The following is a 23148-nucleotide window of genomic DNA, read 5'->3' on the forward strand; positions in this document are numbered from 1 at the left end:
CATTTATTGCCCATCCCCAGCTGCCCTTCAGAAGGTGGCGGCGAGCTGCCTTCTTGAGCCGCTGCAGTCCTTCAGGTGTAGGTACACCCACTGTGCTGTTAGGGACTGAGTTCCAGGATTTCGACCCAGCGACAGTGAAGGAGCGGCCGATATATTTCCCAGTTGGGGTGGTGAGGGATTTGGAGGGGAACCTCCAGGTGGTGGGGTTCCCAGGTATCTGCTGCTCTTGTCCTTCTAGATGGTAGTAGTCGTGGGTTTGGAAATGAAATGAAATGAAAACCGCTTATTGTCACAAGTAGGCTTCAAATGAAGTTACTGTGAAAAGCCCCTAGTCGCCACATTCCGGCGCTTGTTCGGGAAGGCTGGTTCGGGAATTGAACCCGCGCTGCTGGCCTGCCTTAGTCTTCTTTCAAAGCCAGCTATTTAGCCCTGTGCTAAACCAGCTCCTTGGTGCTGTCTAAGGAACCTTGACAAGTTCCTGCAGTGCGTCTTGTCTATGGTACACACGGCTGCCACTGTGCGTCGCTGGTGGAGGGTTTGAATGTTTGTGGAAGGGGGAGCAATCAAGCGGGGCTGCTTTGTCCTGGATGGTGTCGAGCTTCCTGAGTGTTATTGGAGCTGGACTCATCCAGGCAAGTGGAGAGTATCCCATCACACTCCTGACCTCGTATACTTCCCGATGGGATGTGTAGATGAAACAGAGGACAGTGCGTCTTTACCCATTTTCACTCTACTCTGGGGGATAGGTGCAAGGCGGAGAGGAAACATGTCAGCAATCCCTCTTCCTGCAAAGCAGCAATCCCAGCGTTAACATTTGCTTTTATTTGCAGTTGTAATGCTATCGACGGAGGTGGGGAACGCACACAGGGACCTGCACCGGGGTCAGTCACAGATCACCAACGACAGTAAGTTATGAATCGCAAAGATTTGTTTCTTTTTCTTTCCCGTGTAATTCTCCGTTTTATTCCATCTGATCATCTCCAAATTGCGGAATTAAACTTACATTCACCAAAAGCCATTCCCGTTTCATTTAATTTAGAGTACCCAATTCTTTTTTGTTTCCAATTAAGGGGCAATTTGGCGTGCCCAATCCACCTACCCTGCACGTCTTTGGGTTGTGCGGGTGAGACCCACGCAGACACGGGGAGATTGTGCAAACTCCACACGGACAGTGACCCGGGGACGGGATCGAACCCGGGTCCTCGGCGCCGTGGGGCAGCAGTGCTAACCACTGCGCCACCGTGCCGTCCAGAACCATTCCTGTTTTAAGTCTCTGTGTCCCCATTTATCAAGGGAGTTTTCGATGTAAACTGGTCACAGTGTCATCCCACTCTCCTCCCTGTGGTGGCGCTGCAGTGCCGCCACTGGCAGGAGGGTGTAATTGCAGCGTGACTGTTTACATGGGTTGTTCACAGTATTTATGGGAGCCAGGAATTTGCATTATACTGGGAGTAGATGAAGAGGAGCCGGAGGTTCGACTTTTGTATTGGGAATGAGTGTGGTTGCTGCAACCACCCTCCATCGCCATTTCTCTTCGAAATCCCAGTTGTTCTGGATTCCCTGTACATGATACTAACTCAATCAATATAAGTCATCAGATGGCTTTTATTTCAATGTTTGTCTTTTCTCGGGAGATTCCAATTCATCGACCAGCTCAACCAATCCTTCCCCTGGTCCTCAGGAACCTACTTGGTATCATGAACGGTACGGGCTTGGAGGGCTGAAGGGCCTGTTCATGTGCTGTATTATTCTTTGCACCCACTTTGAGCCCTTCCAGAAACAGCTTTGATCTCCTTATCTAAGGAAAGATGTACTGGCATTGGAGGCAGTCCAGAGAACGTTCACGAGGTTAATCTCGTATATGGAGGGACTTTCTTATGAGGAGAGGTTGAGTATATTGGGCCTCTGGTCATTGGAGTTTAGAAGACTGAGAGGCGACCTTATTGAGACATATTGGATTCTCAGGGGGTTTGACAGGGTCGATGCTGAGAGGTTGTTTCCCCTTGTGGGAGAGTCTGGGACCAGAGGGCAGAATCTCAGAGTGAGGGGGTCGCCCGTTTCAGACAGAGATGAGGAGGAATTTCTTCTCTCAGAGGGGAGCTATAAAAGCTCTGGAGACCCGAGAAGGCAAATCAAAATGGTGGTTTATTTTCAGCCAAAAGGACACGATGACAACCCGATAAAGGTCCCAACCGGGAGTGACGGTCATGCCGATCCCAATCGGAGCCGGCTTCTAAAGCTTGATTCAATGAGCCTCGGCTGATGGACCTCCATCCATCAGTGGGGAAGCTCGTATTCCACAAGCCCGTGAGGGTTATAACAGGAGTGAATCTGTGGAATTCTTTACCGCAAAGAGCTGTAGAGGCTGGGCCGTTAAGTATGTTCAAGGCCGAGAGAGACAGATTTTTAATCAGTGCGGGAATCGAGGGCTATGGGGATAAGGCAGGAAAGTGGAACAGTCACGATCTCATTGAATGACGGAGCAGACTCGATGGGCCGAGTGGCCTGCTTCTGCTCCTACCTCTTTTTGCCTGTGGGGGTGGTGGTGGGGGTTAAAACGGCCTCTTATACGCCACTGCTGCTCAAACCCGAAACCAGGATGCTGAGATCCGTCAGTTCAAGATGAATGCAGATGAATTGGGGACATGGGTTTCAACCCTGGCTCATCCTGAGGTGAACATGACTCACTCTGTACAATCCACGCAACCCAGAAAGGCTCAGCACGGGGACACTCATTCACCTCAGGTAGTGGTCCAGGGGCATTGTCACGGGACCAGTAATCCAGAGGTCCAGGGGTAATACTCTGGGGAAATTTGAATTCAATGGGAATCTGGAATTAAAAGCCTAATGATCATCACGAATTGATTGGCCCAAAATTCCATCTGGTTCACTAATGTCCTTTAGGGAAGGAAATCTACCTCCCTCACCTGGCCTGGCCTACATGTAAACGCCAGGCCAAAGTGCCCTCTGGGCGGCACGGTAGCATAGTGCTTAGCACTGTTGCTTCACAGCGCCAGAGTCCCGGGTTCGATTCCCGGCTTGGGTCACTGTCTGTGCGGAGTCTGCACGTTCTCCCCGTGTCTGCGTGGGTTTCCCCCGGGTGCCCCCGTTTCCTCCCACAAGTCCCAGAAGACGTGCTGTTAGGCGAATTGGACATTCTGAATTCTCCCTCTGTGGACCTGAACAGGCGCCGGAATGTGGCGACTAGGGGCTTTTCACAGTAACTTCATCGCAGTGTTAATTGTGACAATAAAGATTATATAAATGATCGAGGGCAATTAGGGATGGGCAATAAATGCTGGCTCACCCGCATCTTACCAATGAATTTTTAAAAATCACAGTTGTGATGTAGAAGACATAGCAAGATTCCACAAGAAGCAACGTGATCAGACAATCTGTGTTGGGGATGTTCTCTGGGGATAAATATTCGGAAGGTCACGAGGCAATCACCCCTCAAAAATAATACCATGTGTCATTTTTTTTCCAACGGAGAGACTGGTTTAGTTTCATATATCACCTGAGACACAGCACCTCTGATGATGCTGCACTCCCGAAGTACTGCACTGGCGTGCAATGTAGAGCTTCCTATTGCCCCTCAGATCTCAGTCCAGTGGATCCACCCCTCTTGACTCCGGAGTCGGTCCTCCTCCTGGTCTGGATGTCTCCGCTGACCATGGGGAACTGGGATTCCCGGCAAGCGCTGGTGTTTTGCTCTGTCAGTGCCTCTGTCACCTATTCTCGATCATCGCCAGGGTTGATTGCAGATGCCCACCATTGTAGCCTCAGAGGCTGTGTTTTCTTTCTTCAGTGTAAGTGCCTGGCACCTTCGGGGTTAATGTGGGATTCCGTAGCGTATCACCCACTCACACTGAGCTGTGAGGAAGCACATGACGCAGACCCAGGAGTCAATGTGGTGTTGAGCAGGGATGTGCATTGAGCTCTGGGGGGGGTTGGTTAGCTCAGTTGGCTGGACGGCAGGTTGATGATGCAGAGTCAAGGCCAGCAGCATGGGTTCAATTCCCGTACCAGCTGAGGTTATTCATGAAGGACCCGTCTTCTCAACTTTGCCCCTCCCCTGAGGTGTGGTGACCTTCGGGTTAATTCACCACCAGTCAGACCTCTGTCACAAACAGCAAGAGCAACCCAGGGTCCTCTGAGACCACAGTGACATTTGCGATTTTATTTCTAATAGGCCTAAGCGTGGGTCTAGCTTATACCCTTGTCAGCTTGCACCATTTATCGTGCATAATATCGTGCATGAATAAAGACCTACAGCTAATGTACAGGACACGGCAGACACCTGGAATCCGTGGAATCCCTACAGAGCAGAAGGAGGCCATTTGGCCAATCGAGTCTGCGCTGGCCCTCTGAAAGAGCACCCTACTTCCTCCGCCCTATCCCCGTAACCCCGCCTAACCTGCATATCTTTGGACTGTGGGAGGAAACCAGAGGAAACCTACGCAGACACGGGGAGAACGTGCAAACTCCACACAGACAGTGACCCGAGGGTAGACCCGAACCTGGATCCCTGTTGCTGAGAGGCAGCAGTGCTAACCGCCGGGCCACTGTGCCGCCCTTCTTTAAGACAAACCCTTCCGCGACCAGCACCCTCCCGGCAGTTTCTGTGTTGGCCTGCCTCAGATACCCTGTACTGAGTTATGTGACGGTAATGGAGTCTGCGGCATTAAAGCGGGATTTAAGACGCCCACCCGCTCCGATCGGCACTAACGGTTCTGCGTTTTCGTTTGCAGTTGCGAGACTGACCGACCAAACCCATCGATCGCACAGCAATTTCGCGATCCAGCTGGCAGAGATGAAGGACAACTGTGAGTGTTAATAGTGTTCCGGGAGCAGGCGGTACATCTGGTGAAATGCCCACATCCGCTCTGAGCTAGTGGACTGCACAATTCAGTCCCGCCGAACAGTCTCCGTGGCTAGGGGTACCGAGGAGAGTGTGTCTGTGGGAAGGCCTTGCGGTGGAGGCTGTGGCGCCTTCATAACTGCCTCGGCCTCCTCCGTGGCCACCCGTCACCCCGACCTTCGCCTTCCAGCCTGCAGCTTGAGCCCCCTGCCAGACCAGCTGCTCAGTAATCCAGAGGCCCAAATTCTGGGACAAGAGTTCAAATCCCACTGATTGGCCAACTGAATTTCAGCTGCTGGAGTTAATTCATTGGCTAAATCTAGTCTCAATGATGGTGACCGTGGCAACTAACATCGATTGCTGTAAAATCCCATCTGGGTCACTAAGACCCCTAGAGGGAAGGAAATCTGCCGCCCTTACCCGGTCTGGCCTACATGTGTCTCCAGACTCCCACAGCGATGTGGTTGACTCTTCAATGACCCTCTGAAATGGCCGAGTAAGCCCCTCAGTTCAAGGGCAACTAGGGATGGGCAACAAATGCCGGCCGAGCCAGGGAGGCCCACATCCCTGAAATATTAAGAACTCCACAGGCCTGTTGTTAATGGCCAGCCAGCAGGAGATTGCGTTCCGGGGCCACATGTGGCTGGCGTTTCGTGCCTGCATCTGGATCCGCCCACGCGGCAGATGTAAAATTCAGGCGTTGAGCTGCTGCTCCCCTCAGACGGTAAATATTCCTGGGTCCCATTGATCTCGGGCCTGTCGCTGGTCGTCACCATGGCTGCGGCTGGCCATGCACACGTTGAAAGCCTGCACGTGGGCCTAACGACGTCAGACGGGGCAGGATGCCTGCTGGCTGAGGGGCATCACAGTCCAGGCCATGAGCTGAGGGAAGAGTTGGCTTCACACCCCCTCCCCCATTGTTCCACGATGATGCCACCTATTCTGCCGCTTCCCTTAGTCTGTGCCCTCTAGCCGCCTACCCCGCGACCCCCCCCCCCTCAAATTTCACTGAGACAAACAGGAAGTGCTGATGTAAAAGTCGGTGCGTTGTTAGAATAACTTGGGATCTGGGACATGCCGTTATTGTTTGACCGGGCGAGATAAGCGACCGATCGATTTTGTCTTTCGCAGGTCAGCCCCAGTTTGAATGCCCTGACCAATGGACTTTGAACCGTCAGAGATGTTACTACTTTTCACCAACCTTAGAAGATTGGTCAACGTCGCAGAGATTTTGCTTGTCACAGATGTCCAACCTGGCGGTGATTGACAACAGCGAGAAACAGGTCTGGGTGCCACAAACTCTCAACTGCAGCATCGGTGGCCGGGACGTCTCTCAGAACTGCTCCCACTCCCCTGGAATCCCCGGATGAATCCCATCTCCCTGCGTAATCGGGGTCCCTCCTACACCCCCGGGTGGAGTGCGAACAGATCTGAGAGATTACCCAGATAGTGAGGGTCATCCGAACCTGAAAAGACTAGGGAGTTTGGGTCAGATGGGACGGCAAATCTCAATCCTGCCGATCTCGGGGGGCGATCGTCTAACCTGCTCGCAAGGTGGTGGGACATTTAAATATTATAATAAGGCCGTGTGCATGAGATTTGGTTCAACCCAGGCTGGCTGGGTGCCCCCGCTCTTGGGGAGCCCAACAGCTAAAGAGAGTTTCTGCATGGAAAAGTGGAGTGTCTTTCCAGCACGGCTTGTGGGCCAAGAGGAGCAGGTAAGCTGTGCCCGAGAACCTCACCACCCCCCCCCAAACCTACTTCCCCCTTGTCATCCCACCCCGATCCATACATAGCCCTGAAATTGGCCATGCTCCTATGACCCCAGGATTGGGGATAGGACCTCACCCCCAGATCATTAACCAATAGCAACCCCCCCCCTCCCCTCACTGTTAGCTTCCGGCTGCTGTTGACTAAAGAGTCAAGAATTCTGCTCCTTTTCACAAACACCTTTATTTTCCTTGAACATATTCTGTACAAAACTCTATCGCCACATCACATGCCACAAGAGCCGCATGTCACCTCTTTACATATCAGCGTCAATTATTGGATACTTAACATCAATTAGACATCTAATTGGAATGTCTCTAAACCCATTCCTTAACACTACCCCAGCTGCAGGGTGTCCAGCTGCACCTGACCTGTGGTCCCCCCCCCCCCCCCCCGCAGGGGTATTTTCTGCCCGAGGGGCGCGGGGTGGGGGGGGGGGGGGCAAGTCTGTCCGTCAGTCTGGCCCACATGGACTGGGAGGGAGTCAGACCTCCGCAGGGCAGGAAAACACAGAACTCTGGGCCGCAACTCCTCCACCCCGCCCATCAAGGTCGGGGGTCAATGCCTCTGTTCATTGTTTTTCTGTCTCATTCACTGAGACCACAAGTTCATACATCCAAAAAGAAGGCAGAATGGAGCATCCGCTGCCTCCAGTCTGTCCCAGCCGAGCGTATTGCATTCAATTGATTGGGGTCTGCTCATGCCCCGTTTTAAATGAAATATGGAGCCAATTGCTGTGTAACGTTCTCCTCTCTGCACACAGCCTCGGCAACAATGGCCGTAGGTTTGAAACTTGGGCCTACACTTATTGCGAGATAAGATCTCAGGAGTGTCGGCTTTGCTGTCCTTGAAATTGAGCCCTGTTACCTAGGCCCAAAAGTGCCCAAAATGGTGGACAAGAGGCGGATGTCTGGGCAATACAGCCACGACCTGTCGAACTCGATGAGAAGAAACCGGAGGCCTCTTTTACCCACACCTGAAACAGGCATTGCACCTTTTGCTGAAGCAAGTAAGGGGTCTGCTACTTGGTTCAGACCCTGGCTCCGAGCCTGGTCTGGCGTAAGGCAGCTCGCATTGTCGGACTTTGTGAAATCAGGCCTGGGACTAGGCCTCAACAAAGAAGGACCTAGCTCCTCTGAACGAGGAATCGGGGGGAGCCGGAATGCTCGCCCTGATCCCACAGAAAGGGATCCCCCCCCCTGATCACCGCTGGCATCCTAACCCAGCCCTGACCCATGGCCCTTTGATGACCCAAACGCCAGCTCTCCCAGCCCCAAGACTGCCAGCCTCTGACCTCAGATCGAGGCTCCGCCCTGATCCCATAGGCTGCTCCCAGCTGCCACTGACCCCCACCACCGACACCCACCAGCTAGCGATTTCTCAAGAGTCTCCCCAAATCATCGTTGATTCTGAGTCTCTGAGGCACTAACAGGGTGCCAGTTATCACCCTTCAGTTTGATGAGTTCTGTGGGTAATGCTTCCCTGTGGCCAAAGGAGGCCACAAAAAGTAGCTTTAGTAAATCACGCCGTCACAGCATCAGATTATGGGGACAGGGTGGAGGTGTGGACCTTGGGTAGGGTGCTCTTTCCAAGAGCCGGTGCAGACTCGATGGGCTGAATGGCCTCCTTCTGCACTGTAAATTCTATGATCTATGATAAGATGTCTCATCGACCTACTTTTATTTATACCACAGGGATTTTTGAAACAAGAGATTAAGTTAACTCGCCACTGGATTGGTCTCAATGAGTCGCATAATGCTGGTGAATGGGTTTGGGTGGATGGTACAGATTATGCTTCGACGCAAACGTAAGTTATCTTTTTAATAGTACAATCTTTGCAGTAAGATGGGCCGAGTGGCCTCGACCGTTGCTAGTGGAAGGTTGCCGTCTTCCAATTGAGACCCCTTCCCAGGTACAAATAGGAGATCCCATATGGAAAGAATACCAGTTTCTCCCAGGTGACCTGGACAAATATTTATCCCCCAATCAATAGTGGAACAAATGATCTGATCATTTGCCACATTACTGCTTCCAGGTTCTCGAGTGCCTCCGCATAACTGCCGTCCCTCGTCCCTGGTACCTGTCTGGCCAATCTCCGCTGTGTGCCCTCCAAGGTGTTGACTGAAGCAGGCCGAGGTCCTGCTTCGGGCACCATGGGCGGGATTCTCCGACGCCCCGCCGACTGCCGAATTCTCCGGCGCCAGAGATTTGGCGGGGGCGGGAATTGCGCCGCGCCGGTTGGTGGGCTCCCCCGGCCTGCGATGGGCCGAAGTCCCGCCCGTTCTATGCAGGTCCCGCCGGCGTAAATTGGAGTTGGTCCCTTACCGGCGGGACCTGGCGGTGCGGGCGGGCTCCGGGGTCTTCCGGGGGGGGGCGCGCGGGGCAATCTCGCACCAGGGGGTTCCCCCCCCCCCCGGTGGCCTGGCCCGCGATCGGGGCCCAGCAGTCCGCGGGCGGTCCTGTGCCGTGGGGGCACTCTATTCCTACGTGCCGGCCGTATAAGCCTCCGCGATGGCCGGCGCGAAGGTGAACTCCCCCCCCCTGCGCATGCGCGGGGATGACGTCAGCGGACCCGCGCCGGCCAGCGGAGTCCCTTCGGCCCCGGCTGGCGCGGAACCAAAGGCCTTCCATGCCGAGCGGCGGGACGCCAACCACTCCAGCTCCGTCCTAGCCCCTGTAGGTGCGGAGGATTCCGCCCCTTTGGGGCAGCCCAACGCCGGAGTGGTTCCCGCCACTCCACTGCGCCGGTTCTGCCCGCCCCGCCGATTCCCGGAGAATCCCGCCCCATGGCTCCATCGTCTAAAGTATGGTCGGAATTCTCCGACCATTCTCTTTTGCTGCTGGTGGGTTTCCCAATGGCGTGGGGAGTGGTTTCAATGGGAAATCCCCTTGGCAAAGGGCGAGAAGAGAGAATCCCGCCGCCAGTGACCGGTGCGCGGTCGAGAAACACGCAGCTGGGGTCCGGAGAAGCCAGCCCATTGTCGGCAGCAAGTCTTTATCAGCAACTCTTACCTGATGTACACATCTCCTGCAGCGGGTACAGGTATGGTGCGGACTCCAGTCTAGTTACCCAACTCTGGAACAACCTTAACTCTGGGCCTTGTGCCTTTTACGTTACTGCACTCAGTCGCACATTAACCCTTTATGTAGCAAACCCTACTGCTACGTTAACATTCATCCCAATGTGCGGTGTCCAGAATTGGACACAACGGGCCGCAATCTCCGTCGGCGGGATCCTCCGCTTCGCCGGCAGCGTGGGGGTGCCCACAACGGGAAACCCAATTGGCTGACTGCCGGGACGGAGGATCCCGCTGCCGGCGGGGGCCGCGGTGCATCAGGAAACGGATGCGGCGGGACGGAATATCCCCTCCAATATTCCAGCAATTATAAAGGTCCTACAAAACTTCCTTGCTTGTGTACTTTGTGCCTTTAGCCCAGGCTCCCACACGCAGTCCTCCCACCAGTTTAGCCTGGGTATAAAAGCTCAGGAGACCCGAGACGGTGAATCCAAGAGAGGTTTAATTCAACAACAAAAGTGGAGGCCGCAATGCAGCCTACAGCTCCAAGGCCCCAAATGGGACAACCATTCTAGCCGGTCCTGCTTTTACAGGACAATTGAAATGAAAATCGCTTATTGTCACAAGTAGGCTTCAAATGAGGTTACTGTGAAAAGCCCCTAGTCGCCACATTCCGGTGCCTGTTCGGGGAGGCTGTTACGGAAATTGAACTGTGCTGCTGGCCTGCCTTGGTCTGCTTTCAAAGCCAGCGATTTAGCCCTGTGTTAAACCAGCCCCTTGCACAGATTCCAGCTGATCCTCCCACTAACAGGAAAGCTCATGTTCCACGAGCCCCTTGGGGAGGTCAGTTTGAGTGTCTCCGTGGGTCCCCTGAGGGTTATTGCGCTGGGCATGAACCAAAGCCCAGAAGAGTGGGTGAAGGGTTCGAGCCATCATATGCCTCTGTTGGTCGACCAGAGGACTCCTGTGGAAGTCCATGCACGGTGCTGTTACGAGTTCACCACCCACGATATCGACGGTTCGAACAATGTGGCAGGGCTGGCGGAGGTGGCAATCAAAGCCCACAGGGCTCCTGTGTGTTAGCAAGATCGCGGAAATCTAAAACACAGGCAGTAAATGCTAGAAACACTCGATAGGTCAGGCTCCATCAGTGGAGAGAGAATCAGAGTTGATGTCTCTGATAGAAGGGACTTTAGACAACACAAGATGGATGTCCAGTACGTGTTCTTGAACAGTTACATTGCTATTGAAGCAACAGTTGGGGGGGGGGGGGGGCTAATTGCTCTAGAGAAGATGTGGAGATGCCGGCGTTGGACTGGGGTGAGCACAGTAAGAGGTCTTACAACACCCAGGTTAAAGTCCAACAAGTTTCTTTCAAACACTAGCTTTCGGAGCACTGCTCCTTCCTCAGGAGCTGCGCTCCGAAAGCTAGTGATTTGAAACAAGCCTGTTGGACTTTAACCTGGTGTTGTAAGACTTCTTACTGTGCTCTAGAGAAGGTGGTGGTGAGCTGCCTTCTTGTAGCGCTGCAGTCCATGCAGTGTAGGTACACCCACAGTGCTGTTAGTGAGGGAGTTCCAGGATTTTGACCCAGCGACAGTGAAGGAATAAAGTGAAGGCTGATACATTTCTAAGTCAGAATGATGAGTGTAGTGTAATAGAATAATTATCGTAAAGAGTGATTGAAGGGATGATGTAACAGTGATACCAGCAGTCACGTGCTGGGCTCTGGAAGCGAGAGGATGGAACAGCCTTTACTCACGAGACATGAACCTATTCTGTAACCTCTCTTACAGAAAGAGTTAATAAACCAGTTTGAAGCAACTGCCAGAGTAAGACTACAGTCTCGCGAGATAAGAATAATAGCAGCGGATTTCAACTTTCCCGGTATTAACAAGGATAGTCGAAGTATGTGGGGGGGGGGGGGGGGGGGGGGGGGGCAGTGGGGCTGGATTCTTAAGGTGCATCCAGGAGAGCTTTTTCAGCTAGCATGTAGAAAGTCCTGCAGGAGAGGGAGTGATATTGGACCAGATTTTAGGGAAAGAAGCCGGGCAGGTGGAAGAGGTGTCAGTCGGGGAGCATTTTGGTGATAGTGATCATAACTCGGTAAGATTTAAGGTGGTTATTGAAAAGGAGAAAGATGACCCAAATGAGATGTATCCCAGGCTGCTGTGGGGGGCGAGGGAGGAGATTACAGGGGCCCTGACGATAATTTTCAAACTCTCTCTGGCCACAGGAGAGGTGCCAGAGGACTGGAGCTAATGTGGTACCATTATTCGAAAAGATAATCGGGAAAAACTAGGTAATTACAGGCCAGCGAGTCTAACCAACATCAATGGTAGGAAATCCTTGGAACAAATTCTGAGGGGCCGAATTAATCATCATTGGGAAAGGGAAGTATTAATCAAGGATAGTCAGCGTGGCTTTGCAGGGGGAGATCATGTCCAAAAAACTTGATTGAATTTTTCAAGGATGTGACTAGGTGTGTAGATGAGGGTAGTGTAGTTGATGTAGTCTACATGGACTTCAGCAAGGATTTTGATAAGGTCCCACATGGGAGACTGACCAAGAAGGTAAGAGCCCATGGGATCCAAGGCAATTTGACAAATTGGATCCAAAATTGGCTTAGTGGCAGGAGACAGGAGGGTAATGGTTGAAGGTTAGTTTTGGAACTGGAGGTCTGTATCCAATGGTGTTCCGCAGGGATCGGTGTGGGTTCGCTTGCTGTTTGTAGTGATTGTCGAGAATTGTACGATCAGTAAGTTTGCAAATCACATGGAAATTGGTGGTGTGGTAAATAGCGAGGAGGTAAGCCTTAGATTACAGGACGATATAAACGGGCTGGTCAGATGGACAGAACAGTGGCAAATGGAACCCTACAAAGTGAGGTGATGTATTTAGCATGAGACGGAGACACGGTAGCACAGTGGTTAGCACTGCTGCTTCACAGCGCCAGGGACCCGGGTTCGACTCCCGGCTTGGGCCACTGTCTGTGTGGAGTCTGCTCAGTTCTCGCCGTTACACCTCAAAAGTATTTGGTTGCCTTGGAGGCGCAGAGGAAATCCTGAGGTGATTCGATGCGCGAGAGAAATGTTCGTCTTTCTTACTGGTGTTTTTATTACTTAGGTTTTGGGCTGCGGGCGAACCGAGAGACTTTGGAAATTATGAAGCTTGCGCTGGGATGAAGAGCGATGGGAAATGGAGTGTTTACTCGTGTAGCCAAAAACTTAACTTCATCTGCGAGCGGCCTGTGTTCTGCCATTTTAAATAAATCCTCACCCCGTCAACGATGAAGACCTGAACCTTCTCTTGCTTCGGAATCTGTTTCCTGATCCCAGATACGAGCTGCCGCACAACACCTCGGGCGAGCCCCCAGATACAACTGCTCTCTCGAAATTAGATTGTTCAACATACCAAAAATAAAAGCAAACCGGCGAATCTGACCCATTTGAGACTCAGCGGAAAAGTATTTGACGGAATTATTCTGCATAGTTTCCAGCTAGAAAGCTTAATTCAATCAGATTTTTTAAAAAAAAATTACTCTGTTTAATGTATAGCCGCAGTACCGCCTCTGATGACGTGAACTAAGACTGTGACCGTGTCTGGGGGTACTTAGCATTTTCTGCTGAGTGTCCATTTTCCCAATGCATGCACAGTCTGCTAGGGATGCCTCGGCACTGTCAGATTATGAGCGCCGCCCCTTCATGGTCATTGGCCTCTAGGGTCACATTCACCTCCCTCGAGCTACGTTGTCCAAGTAGCTGAGCTATTCCGCCGTGGAAGACCGAACATGACGGGGCCCAGAGCTGTCAAGCGGCACAGCCTCGCATGTGTTCACTGTCATTCTGAGCGTTACGAAGGCTTCCTTTAATTGGATGGGTTGCTTTGCACGCTGGAGGTCAAATGTGCAGTGGCCGTACATCCACGCTGAGGTGAGGCATCAAGGCAGATTTCCCCCGACATCTCCGCGCATTTGCTTTTTAGTCCGAATCCCGCGCAATCTCTCTGCGATTAACGAGTGAAAGGATATAACTCCTTGCTTACTTGAATTGTTTACACCATGGATCAGACCACTTCAATAAAGTGAAATACAATACTTTCATCTCGCTCACCTCGATTCCTCAAGGACTTGTCTATAATTCATCACTGAATGAGAGTAATGAATAAAAATGGCTACCGATCCATCCTGACTATGGTTCGAGACAAGTGGGGCCTTTTTTGTCTTGACGGCGAACAGGCTGCCTTGCATGCTCCTCGATCCTTATTAACTTCAATCGGGAACCTAGGAACAGGAGTTCAGGCCGTTCAGCCCATCAAGCCTGTCCTGCCATTCCATCATGGCTGCTCTGTACCCTCAGCTCCATTGGCCCACCTTGTTAACACGTTTAAGCACATTCAATAGGCACTTAGATGAACACTTGATTCGCCAGAGGAAAGAAGGCAGCAGACCAATTGCAGGAAATAGGATTAGAATAGACGGATCTTGGGGCGGCACGGTGGCGCAGTGGGTTAGCACTGCTGCCTCACGGCGCCGAGGACCCCGGCTCGATCCCAGCCCCGGGTCACTGTCCGTGTGGAGTTTGCACATTCTCCCCGTGGCTGCGCGAGGCTCACCCCCACAACCCAAAGGATAGGTGGATTGGCCGCGCTAAATTGCCCCTTAATTGGGAAAAAAAAAGAATTGGCCACTCTAAATTTGAAAAAAGAAAAGAATAGACGGATCTGGAAGGCTGGCGCAGAGACAATGGGCTGAAGGGTCTCTTTCTGAGCTTTAAAACTCGATGATTGTAGAGCCAAGGGCAATTGAGACCTGTAAGGCAGGCTGCTAAGTCAGTAGTACCTATTTTTACATTGTTGCAAAAACTCACATAATTACGCCCAGGAAGTGTTAATATTTTGGATATCTTCTGCTTCAATGTTTGAGACTACGGTCCATCTGATATTCCTGTGCCTCGGCAAAATCTTTACCATCTTCAGGAGGGCGTCAGAGAAACACAACAATAGTTATAAATTAATTTGGATGCTACTGCAAGTTCGTATTCGTGGTTAACCTAACTAGATTTCTCTGCAAGTTACACTTTCTTTGGGACGTGGCTAGCCCAGAATTTGTTGTCCATCCCAAAATTGCCCTTGAGAAGTGATACAACCTTCTTGATACAACCGAGTGCTTGCTGGGCCATTTCAGGGGGTAGCTCGGAGTCAACTGTTACGATCCCAGTTGATGCTATAACTGGACGGGAAAATTCCAGGATGGGACTTCGGCTCAAAAATCCATAATGCAGAAGAACAGAGTCACAGGATTGCTAATTAGTTTTAACAAGAAAAAAAATTGTTAAACATGAAACAATTAGATTATAATACAATATGCCTTTGCTCCCCCCTTATCTCAAAAATTACACACAGGTTTCAGGATTAATACAGATTACAAAGTACATCTTAAACTACAATGGTCTCATTAACACAAAGTCCCATATAAGCACACAAGATGACTGTGGGCAAATACACTCTGAACCCCAAGTGAATGTTTCTGGATGTCTCCTCAGAATCCCCCTCAGATCATTGTTACATGAGAGTTTCCAAATTCCACCTCCCAAAAACACGCTTTAAAATCTTCTCTCACAATAATTTCTTAGCAGTTTGCATTCCAAAATCCAGACCAGGTTTTCCAAATGACACTTAAACAAAGCCTCCACTCGGCATTTAGCAGTGAAGCCAGTGAAGGGTTTTACGCCACTCCCTTTTAGGTTTCTTTGTCTTTTTTAAAAATTCCAATTAAGGGAAAATGTAGCGTGACCAATCCGCCTACTCTGCACATCATTGGGTTGTGGGGGTGAGACTCACGCAGATGTGGGGAGAATGTGAAAACTTCACACGGACGGTGACCCGGGACCAGGGTCGAACCTGGGTCCTCGGCACTGTGAGGGAGCAGTGCTAACCACTGTGCCACCCTGGGGTTTCTGTGTCTTAACTTACTTTTACATGAACTCCGAGGTCCAACCACCGATTTCCATGGCTATTTCAACTCATGCTCCACAGGCTGTAGTAAAATCTCACAAACTTGAAAATAACTTCAGACATCTTTCTGGCATCTCAGCCTTCTCAGCTCAGTCCGTCTTTACTGAACTGTGCTCTTTTCGCATACCTTTAACTTCAGACTTCTTGGAAACCTGTCTTCATTTCTCAAGTTTCCTTAACTAGCTGCTCTTCTGACCACTGCACTTGTTTTCTTTACCATTACTCAATTATCTGGCTTTTCTTCCAGCAAAGCTGAGAGAGTTGTTCCCTCTCTAGCTTCTAACCAACTGCTTCTAGCAGAGTCGTGAGAGCTGCCTTCTCTCTCATTCCCTATCTCCATCTACAATCAAATTACCGAAACTAAAAATTGAAGGCTTTTCTACCTTACAAGGCCCCTCTTGCTAAGCAATGCCCACATGCTTATGCCTTTTATTTATTCTTCACGCCGTGGCCCTCTCCAAGCACGATAGAAACTCAGTTGGAACTTAACCAACCCCACACTTACAAATACCTTTGTCTAGCATGAATCTAACTAAATGAATCATGAATCCAAGCACAGAAACATTAAATTAAACCCACTTAAAACTATACCTTATTGTTATAGTCTATCAATACAAATATAAATCCCTTAAACCTACCTTTATTTTCCTAACATAACCACAAGGCTGTGGGTCTGGAGTCACATAGGCCAGACCAGGTAACGATGGAAGGTTTCCTTCCCTAAAGGGCATTAGTGAACCAGATGGGCCCCACCCCCAAACGAGCATCACGACTTAGTGTCATTCCCCTGCCTATTCCCCGTACCCCTGCACATTGTCCTATACCGTGTCAAAGCATGATCTTCAAATCAATGCCACACTCCGTGGGAGGCCACGGAAGGTGCGATCACAACACGGCCAAAACACGGGTCAACATATAAATCCTTCCCACACACACCAATGGGAACAGCAAAAGTGGGAGAGATTCCAGGTCAGCCATGTAATGGAGTTTCTACATCACTATCCATAGCTCCAGACTACTACACGTGTGTAACATGTATGTTACTGCAGGTCAGTAAGTTAACTAATTTTTTGAATAATCTTTCTAATAATAATCATCATCTTTATTGTCACAAGTAGGCTTACATTAACACTGCAATGAAGTTTCTGTGAAAATCCCCGAGTCTCCACACTCCGGCGCCTGTTCGGTACACAGAGGGAGAATTCAGAATGTCCAATTCATTTAACAGCACGTCTTTCGGGACTTGTGGGAGGAAATTGGTGTTACTGGACTCGCAATCCTGAGGCCCAGGCGAACGCTCTGTGGACACAGTTTGAAATACCACCACAACAGCTATTGGGATTTAAATTTGACGAATAAATCTGGAATTGAAAGCTCGTCTCGTAATTGTGACCATATAAAACTAGAATCGATCGTTGTGGAAATCCAGTTTGTGGATCCAGTGATCATGTTTACAGTTTTCTGAATTGAGTGAGGGTGTGTCCAGTGCCTGGATCCAGTGAGGGTGTGCCCAGGTCCTGGATTGAGGGTGCGTCTTCTTCCTGGATACAGAGATGGTGTATCCTGTTTCTGGATCCAGAGATGGCGTGTACTGGTTCTAGATCCAGTCCTGTTTCTGGGTCCAGAGATGCTGTGTCCTGGTTCTTGATCCAGTCCTGTTTCTGGATCCAGAGATGGTGTGTACTGGTTCTAGATCCAGTCCTGGATCCAGAGATGCTGTCTCCTGTTTCTGAATCCAGAGATGTGTCCTGTTTCTGGATCCAGAGATGGCATGTACTGGTTCTAGATCCAGTCCTGTTTCTGGATCCAGAGATGGTGTGTCCTGTTTCTGGATCCAGAGATGGTGTGTACTGGTTCTAGATCCAGTCCTGTTTCTGGATCCAGAGATGGTGTGTCCTGTTTCTGGATCCAGAGATGTGTGTCCTGTTTCTGGATCCAGAGATGGTGTGTCCTGGTTCTAGATCCAGTCCTGTTTCTGGATCCAGAGATGGTGTGTCCTGGTTCTTGATCCAGTCCTGTTTCTGGATCCAGAGATGGTGTGCCCTGGTTCTCGATCCAGTCCTGTTTCTGGATCCAGAGCTGGTGTGCCCTGGTTCTAGATCCAGTCATGCTCCTGGATCCGGAGATGGAGTGTCCTGGTTCTAGATCCAGTCCTATTTCTGGATCCAGAGATGGTGTGTCCTGGTTCTAGATCCAGTCCTGTTCCTGGATCCAGAGATGGTGTGTCCTGGTTCTAGATCCAGTCCTGTTTCTGGATCCAGTCCTGGTGCAGTTTAGTGAACAATTAAATTCCTGATTCCAACTTATGTACAAGGGGACATTAACTCTTTCCTGACAAGAAAGCCCCATTTCCTGCTCTCCCACATCCCGGCTATTTTTCCCCCCCCTCTTCAAATATATATCCAATCCCTTTTTGACTTGTATTGCTCCGAACAATAATTTAGGATTTGTTCTGCTGGTCAGGGAACCTAGAACACTGGGACACAATCTCGGGATAAGGAGGCCGATCATTTAGGACTGAGATGAGGAGAAATTTCTTTGCTCACAGGATTATGATTCTTTGGAATTTTCCACCCTAGAGGATTGTGGATGCTCTAGCATTGAATATCTGGGCAAGACAGATTGTTGGTCTCTTGAGGAATTCAGGGATACGGGGAGCGGGTGTGAAAATGGAGCTGAAACCAAAGATCAGCCAGGATCGTGTTCAATGGCATGAATGCTCGATGGGCCGAATGGTCTACTCCGGCTCCTATTCCTTGTGTACTTGTGAAACAATTTTTTTGCCAGATAGCTCTTTGGGGAAAGTAATGAAAACCAATTTAGAAGCATCTCGTTCGAAGTTGTTTACTGCCAAAAAACAAATCTAAGAACAGAAACAGCAAAGGGTGCATTCTCCAAAACATAAAGAATTGCTCAACATAAGACTGGGAGGAGATCTTAGGAAAAAATATGATCCAGGCTGTGATTCTGAGTATCTTATTCTCCGAGGCTGAAACATGGGCATCGGTGAAGGGAGAATCAGGAAGGTGAGTGAGCTGTAAAAATAGATTCTGGGAAAGGAGCGGGTCAGTTAGAGAGATCACAGGAGCAAGGAAATGGGCCCTGGCACGAGAGGAGCAGGAGGAAAGATTGCCAGTGAAGACCACCAAGAAAAGGCAACAGGGTTAGATTGGCCAAATGCTGAGCTGTGGAGAAGTTGCTGAAAGAGGTGAGCGAAGGAAAGTTGGAGGGATGTAGACCAAGAGGGAGAAAGACCATGAGGGAGAAAGAGAACGGTGATGCCAGCCAGCTTGGAGTTGACAATGGGAGGCCCCTCCTGCAGTGGGAAGCACGAGACCTCACGATGTGGAGAAATGAGCAGATCTATCCTTCAAATCACTGTTACTTATAAGTTCCTTTAATTATAATCTTTATTAGTGTCACAAGTAGGTTTACATTAACACCGCAATGAAGTTACTGTGAAAATCCCCCTCAGTCGCCACATTCCCGCGCCAGTTCGGGTGCACAGAGGGAGAATTCAGAATGTCCAATTCACCTAACAGTACGTCTTTCGGGACTTGTGGGAGGAAACCGGAGCACCCGGAGGAAATCCACGCAGACACGGGGAGAACGTTCAGACTTCGCACAGACAGTGACCCAAGCCTGGAATCGAACCTGGGACCCTGGTGCTGTGAAGCAACAGTGCTAACCACTGTGCTACCATGCTGCCCATTATTATTAGGGGCATAGAATACAAGAGCAAGCTGAACTTATACAAGACACTAATTGGACCTCAGCTGGAATATTGTCCACGGTTTTGGGAGCCACACTATAGGAAGTGTAGTGATATTCAGATATCAACATACATGATCAATGTATGTAAATGTAGTACAGTCATTTCAACACTGGGTGGCTCACAGCCAGATACTATCAGAACTGATTTCCCGTCTTTTCTAAGTCAGATGATGTGATTCAGAACAGTGAACAAGCAAGACATAGAATAGTTAGAGTGAGAGAAGTTAGAACTATTTTGTTATAATAATGTCTTGTTATCTGTGTTGTACTTTAATTCTTTATTGTTAGTTTAGTATTGAGTAAAATAACTCACAGCTTATTATTTTATTACTCATTAAATAGTTAATCTATCAACAAGAAGACTATTGGTCATTTTATCATTCTGATGGATTCTAGAGTAATATATATATTTTAGAGAAGAGATTATTTAAAATACAACAGGAAGGATGTGAACGCATTGGGGAGAGAGAAGAGGTTTACAAGAATGGCTCCAGGGATGGGTTATGAGGATAGGTTGGGACTGTTCTCCTTGGAGAGAAGGCTAAAAGTGAGATGGAATAGAGATGTTTAACCTCATGAGTGGGCAGCACGGCAGCCTTGTGGACAGCATAATTGCTTCACAGCTTCAGGGTCCCAGGTTCGATTCCGGCTTGGGTCACTGTCTGTGCGGCATCTGCACATCCTCCCCGTGTGTGCGTGGGTTTCCTCCGGGTGCTCCGGTTTCCTCCCACAGTCCAAAGATGTGCAGGTTAGGTGGATTGGCCATGATAAATTGCCCTTAGTGTCCAAAATTGCCCTTAGTGTTGGGTGGGGTTACCGGGTTATGGGGATGGGGTGGAGGTGTTGACCTTGGGTCGGGTGCTCTTTCCAAGAGCCGGTGCAGACTCGATGGGCCGAATGGCCTCCTTCTGCACTGTAAATTCTATGATAATAAATTCTATGATGAGGGGGGTGGACAGAGCAGATCGAGAAGCAGGGGGGCGCAGATTTAAACTGATCGCAAAAGAAGCGAATATGATGTGAGGAAAACATTTGCACAGAGAGTGGTGGAGCCGGGGCCGGGCTGGGGGGCCGGGCGGTGGAGTCGGGGCGGGCTGGGGAGCTGGGGGGCCGGGGCCGGGCTGGGGGGCCGGGCGGTGGAGCCGGGGCCGGGCGGTGGAGTCGGGGGGCCGGGGCCGGGCTGGGGGGCCGGGCGGTGGAGCCGGGGCCGGGCTGGGGGGCCGGGCGGTGGAGTCGGGGCCGGGCTGGGGGAGCCGGGGCCGGGCTGGGGGGGCCGGGCGGTGGAGCCGGGGCCGGGCGGTGGAGCCGGGGCCGGGCTGGGGGGGGCCGGGCTGGGGGAGCCGGGGCCGGGCTGGGGGGGGCCGGGCGGTGGAGCCGGGGCCGGGCTGGGGGACCGGGCGGTGGAGCTGGGGGGCCGGGCGGTGGAGCGGGGCCGGGCGGTGGAGCTGGGGGGCCGGGGCCGGGCTGGGGGACCGGGCGGTGGAGCTGGGGGGCCGGGCGGTGGGGCCGGGCGGTGGAGCCGGGGGGCCGGGCGGTGGGGCCGGGCGGTGGGGCCGGGGCCGAGCTGGGGGGCCGGACACAGGCACAGGCCGGACGGGCCGCATTGTGACACTGCTGCAATCCCAATCGCTCTGACAGTGAGCCACGGCCCCGCCCCCAGCAGCTGACCTGCCAATCAAACAGTGAGTCCGGCGCTTCCTCCACGCCGATTGGCTGAAGGGGTGGGCAGAGCCAGCAGGGCCGCTGGTTCTATTGGTGAAGACGGCTGTCAGTTGGGCCGGCAGCTACGCTGCTATTGGTGGATTCAGCTTCCGGTTACTGCGGGTGCTGTGTGGCGATTGGCTGCGGCGGCTGTCAATCAGGGGTGGGGTTTGGGAGGGGAGGGGTTGCGCGGGACGGGGGCGGGGCCGAGCCGAGTGGGGGCGGGGCTCCGCGGGGAGGGGGGCGGGCTCCGCGGGGAGGGGGCGGGGCCGCAGCGTTGACCGGGTGATGTTGTGACGAGAGGCGCCGCGGCGGCGGGCAGGTATGTACCCAAATGCAGGCCGGGGCGCGGCAGCTTCCCGCAGGCGATAGCGGTTCAGCCGGGAACCCGGGCCTATTCCCGGGGAGGAAACAGGTGGGGACAGGACCCCCCCCCCCCCGAAAAAAACCCAACCCACCCACTGACCCCCCCCCCAACCCACCCACTGACCCCCCCCCCAACCCACCCACTGACCCCCCCCCAACCCACCCACTGACCCCCCCCCCAACCCACCCACTGACCCCCCCCCCAACCCACCCACTGACCCCCCCCCAACCCACCCACTGACCCCCCCCCAACCCACCCACTGACCCCCCCCCCAACCCACCCACTGACCCCCTCCCAACCCACCCATTGACCCCCCCCAACCCCCCCCACTGACCCCCCCCAACCCCCCCCACTGACCCCCCCCAACCCCCCCAACCCACCCACTGGACCCCCCCCAACCCACCCACTGGACCCCCCCCAACCCACCCACTGACCACACCCAACCCACCCACTGACCCCCCCCACCCAACCCACTGACCCTCCCCAACCCCCCCACTGACCCCCCCAACCCCCCCACTGACCCCCCCCCAACCCCCCCCAAAACCCACCCACTGACCCCCCCCAACCCACCCACTGACCCCCCCCCCAACCCACCCACTGACCCCCCCCCCAACCCACCCACTGACCCCCCCCCCAACCCACCCACTGACCCCCCCCCAACCCACCCACTGACCCCCCCCCCAACCCACCCACTGACCCCCCCCCAACCCACCCACTGACCCCCCCCCAACCCACCCACTGACCCCCCCCAAACCACCCACTGACCCCCCCCAACCCACCCCCAAAACCCACCCACTGACCCCCCCCAACCCACCCCCAAAACCCACCCACTGACCCCCCCCCAACCCACCCACTGACCCCCCCCCAAACCACCCACTGACCCCCCCCAACCCACCCACTGACCCCCCCCAACCCACCCACTGACCCCCCCCAACCCACCCCCAAAACCCACCCACTGACCCCCCCAACCCACCCCCAAAACCCACCCACTGACCCCCCCCCAAAACCCACCCACTGACCCCCCCCCCAACCCACCCACTGACCCCCCCCCCAACCCACCCACTGACCCCCCCCCCAACCCACCCACTGACCCCCCCCCCAACCCACCCACTGACCCCCCCCCAACCCACCCACTGACCCCCCCCCCCAACCCACCCACTGACCCCCCCCCCCAACCCACCCACTGACCCCCCCAACCCACCCACTGACCCCCCCAACCCACCCACTGACCCCCCCAACCCCCCCACTGACCCCCCCAACCCCCCCAAAACCCACCCACTGACCCCCCCAAAACCCACCCACTGACCCCCCCCAACCCACCCACTGACCCCCCCCAACCCACCCACTGACCCCCCCCAACCCACCCACTGACCCCCCCAACCCACCCACTGACCCCCCCCAACCCACCCACTGACCCCCCCCAACCCACCCACTGACCCCCCCCAACCCACCCACTGACCCCCCCCAACCCACCCACTGACCCCCCCCAACCCACCCACTGACCCCCCCCCAACCCACCCACTGACCCCCCCCAACCCACCCCCAAAACCCACCCACTGACCCCCCCCAACCCACCCCCAAAACCCACCCACTGACCCCCCCAACCCACCCCCAAAACCCACCCACTGACCCCTCCCCAACCC

The 23148-nt window shown here is 52.9% G+C and overlaps 2 protein-coding genes across 5 annotated transcripts in view; one reads left to right on the forward strand and one right to left on the reverse strand.

Moving 5' to 3' along the window:
• LOC140403353 (uncharacterized) overlaps positions 1 to 13744 on the forward strand; it is a 185420-nt gene extending 171676 nt beyond the window's left edge. For all 4 annotated transcript variants that reach the window (XM_072491256.1, XM_072491257.1, XM_072491254.1 and 1 more), the window contains 5 exons: positions 831 to 905; positions 4752 to 4826; positions 5993 to 6144; positions 8326 to 8438; positions 12775 to 13744. In XM_072491256.1, the coding sequence (XP_072347357.1) occupies positions 831 to 905; positions 4752 to 4826; positions 5993 to 6144; positions 8326 to 8438; positions 12775 to 12919 (560 nt within the window). In that variant the 3' untranslated portion in view covers positions 12920 to 13744. The remainder of the gene's footprint in view (positions 1 to 830; positions 906 to 4751; positions 4827 to 5992; positions 6145 to 8325; positions 8439 to 12774) is intronic.
• LOC140403402 (uncharacterized) overlaps positions 1 to 23148 on the reverse strand; it is a 960939-nt gene that overhangs the window by 496457 nt on the left and 441334 nt on the right. The gene's annotated exons all lie outside the window — the stretch shown is intronic.

Source organism: Scyliorhinus torazame, chromosome 27 (genome assembly GCF_047496885.1).
Source record: "Scyliorhinus torazame isolate Kashiwa2021f chromosome 27, sScyTor2.1, whole genome shotgun sequence".
Taxonomy (NCBI): domain Eukaryota; kingdom Metazoa; phylum Chordata; class Chondrichthyes; order Carcharhiniformes; family Scyliorhinidae; genus Scyliorhinus; species Scyliorhinus torazame.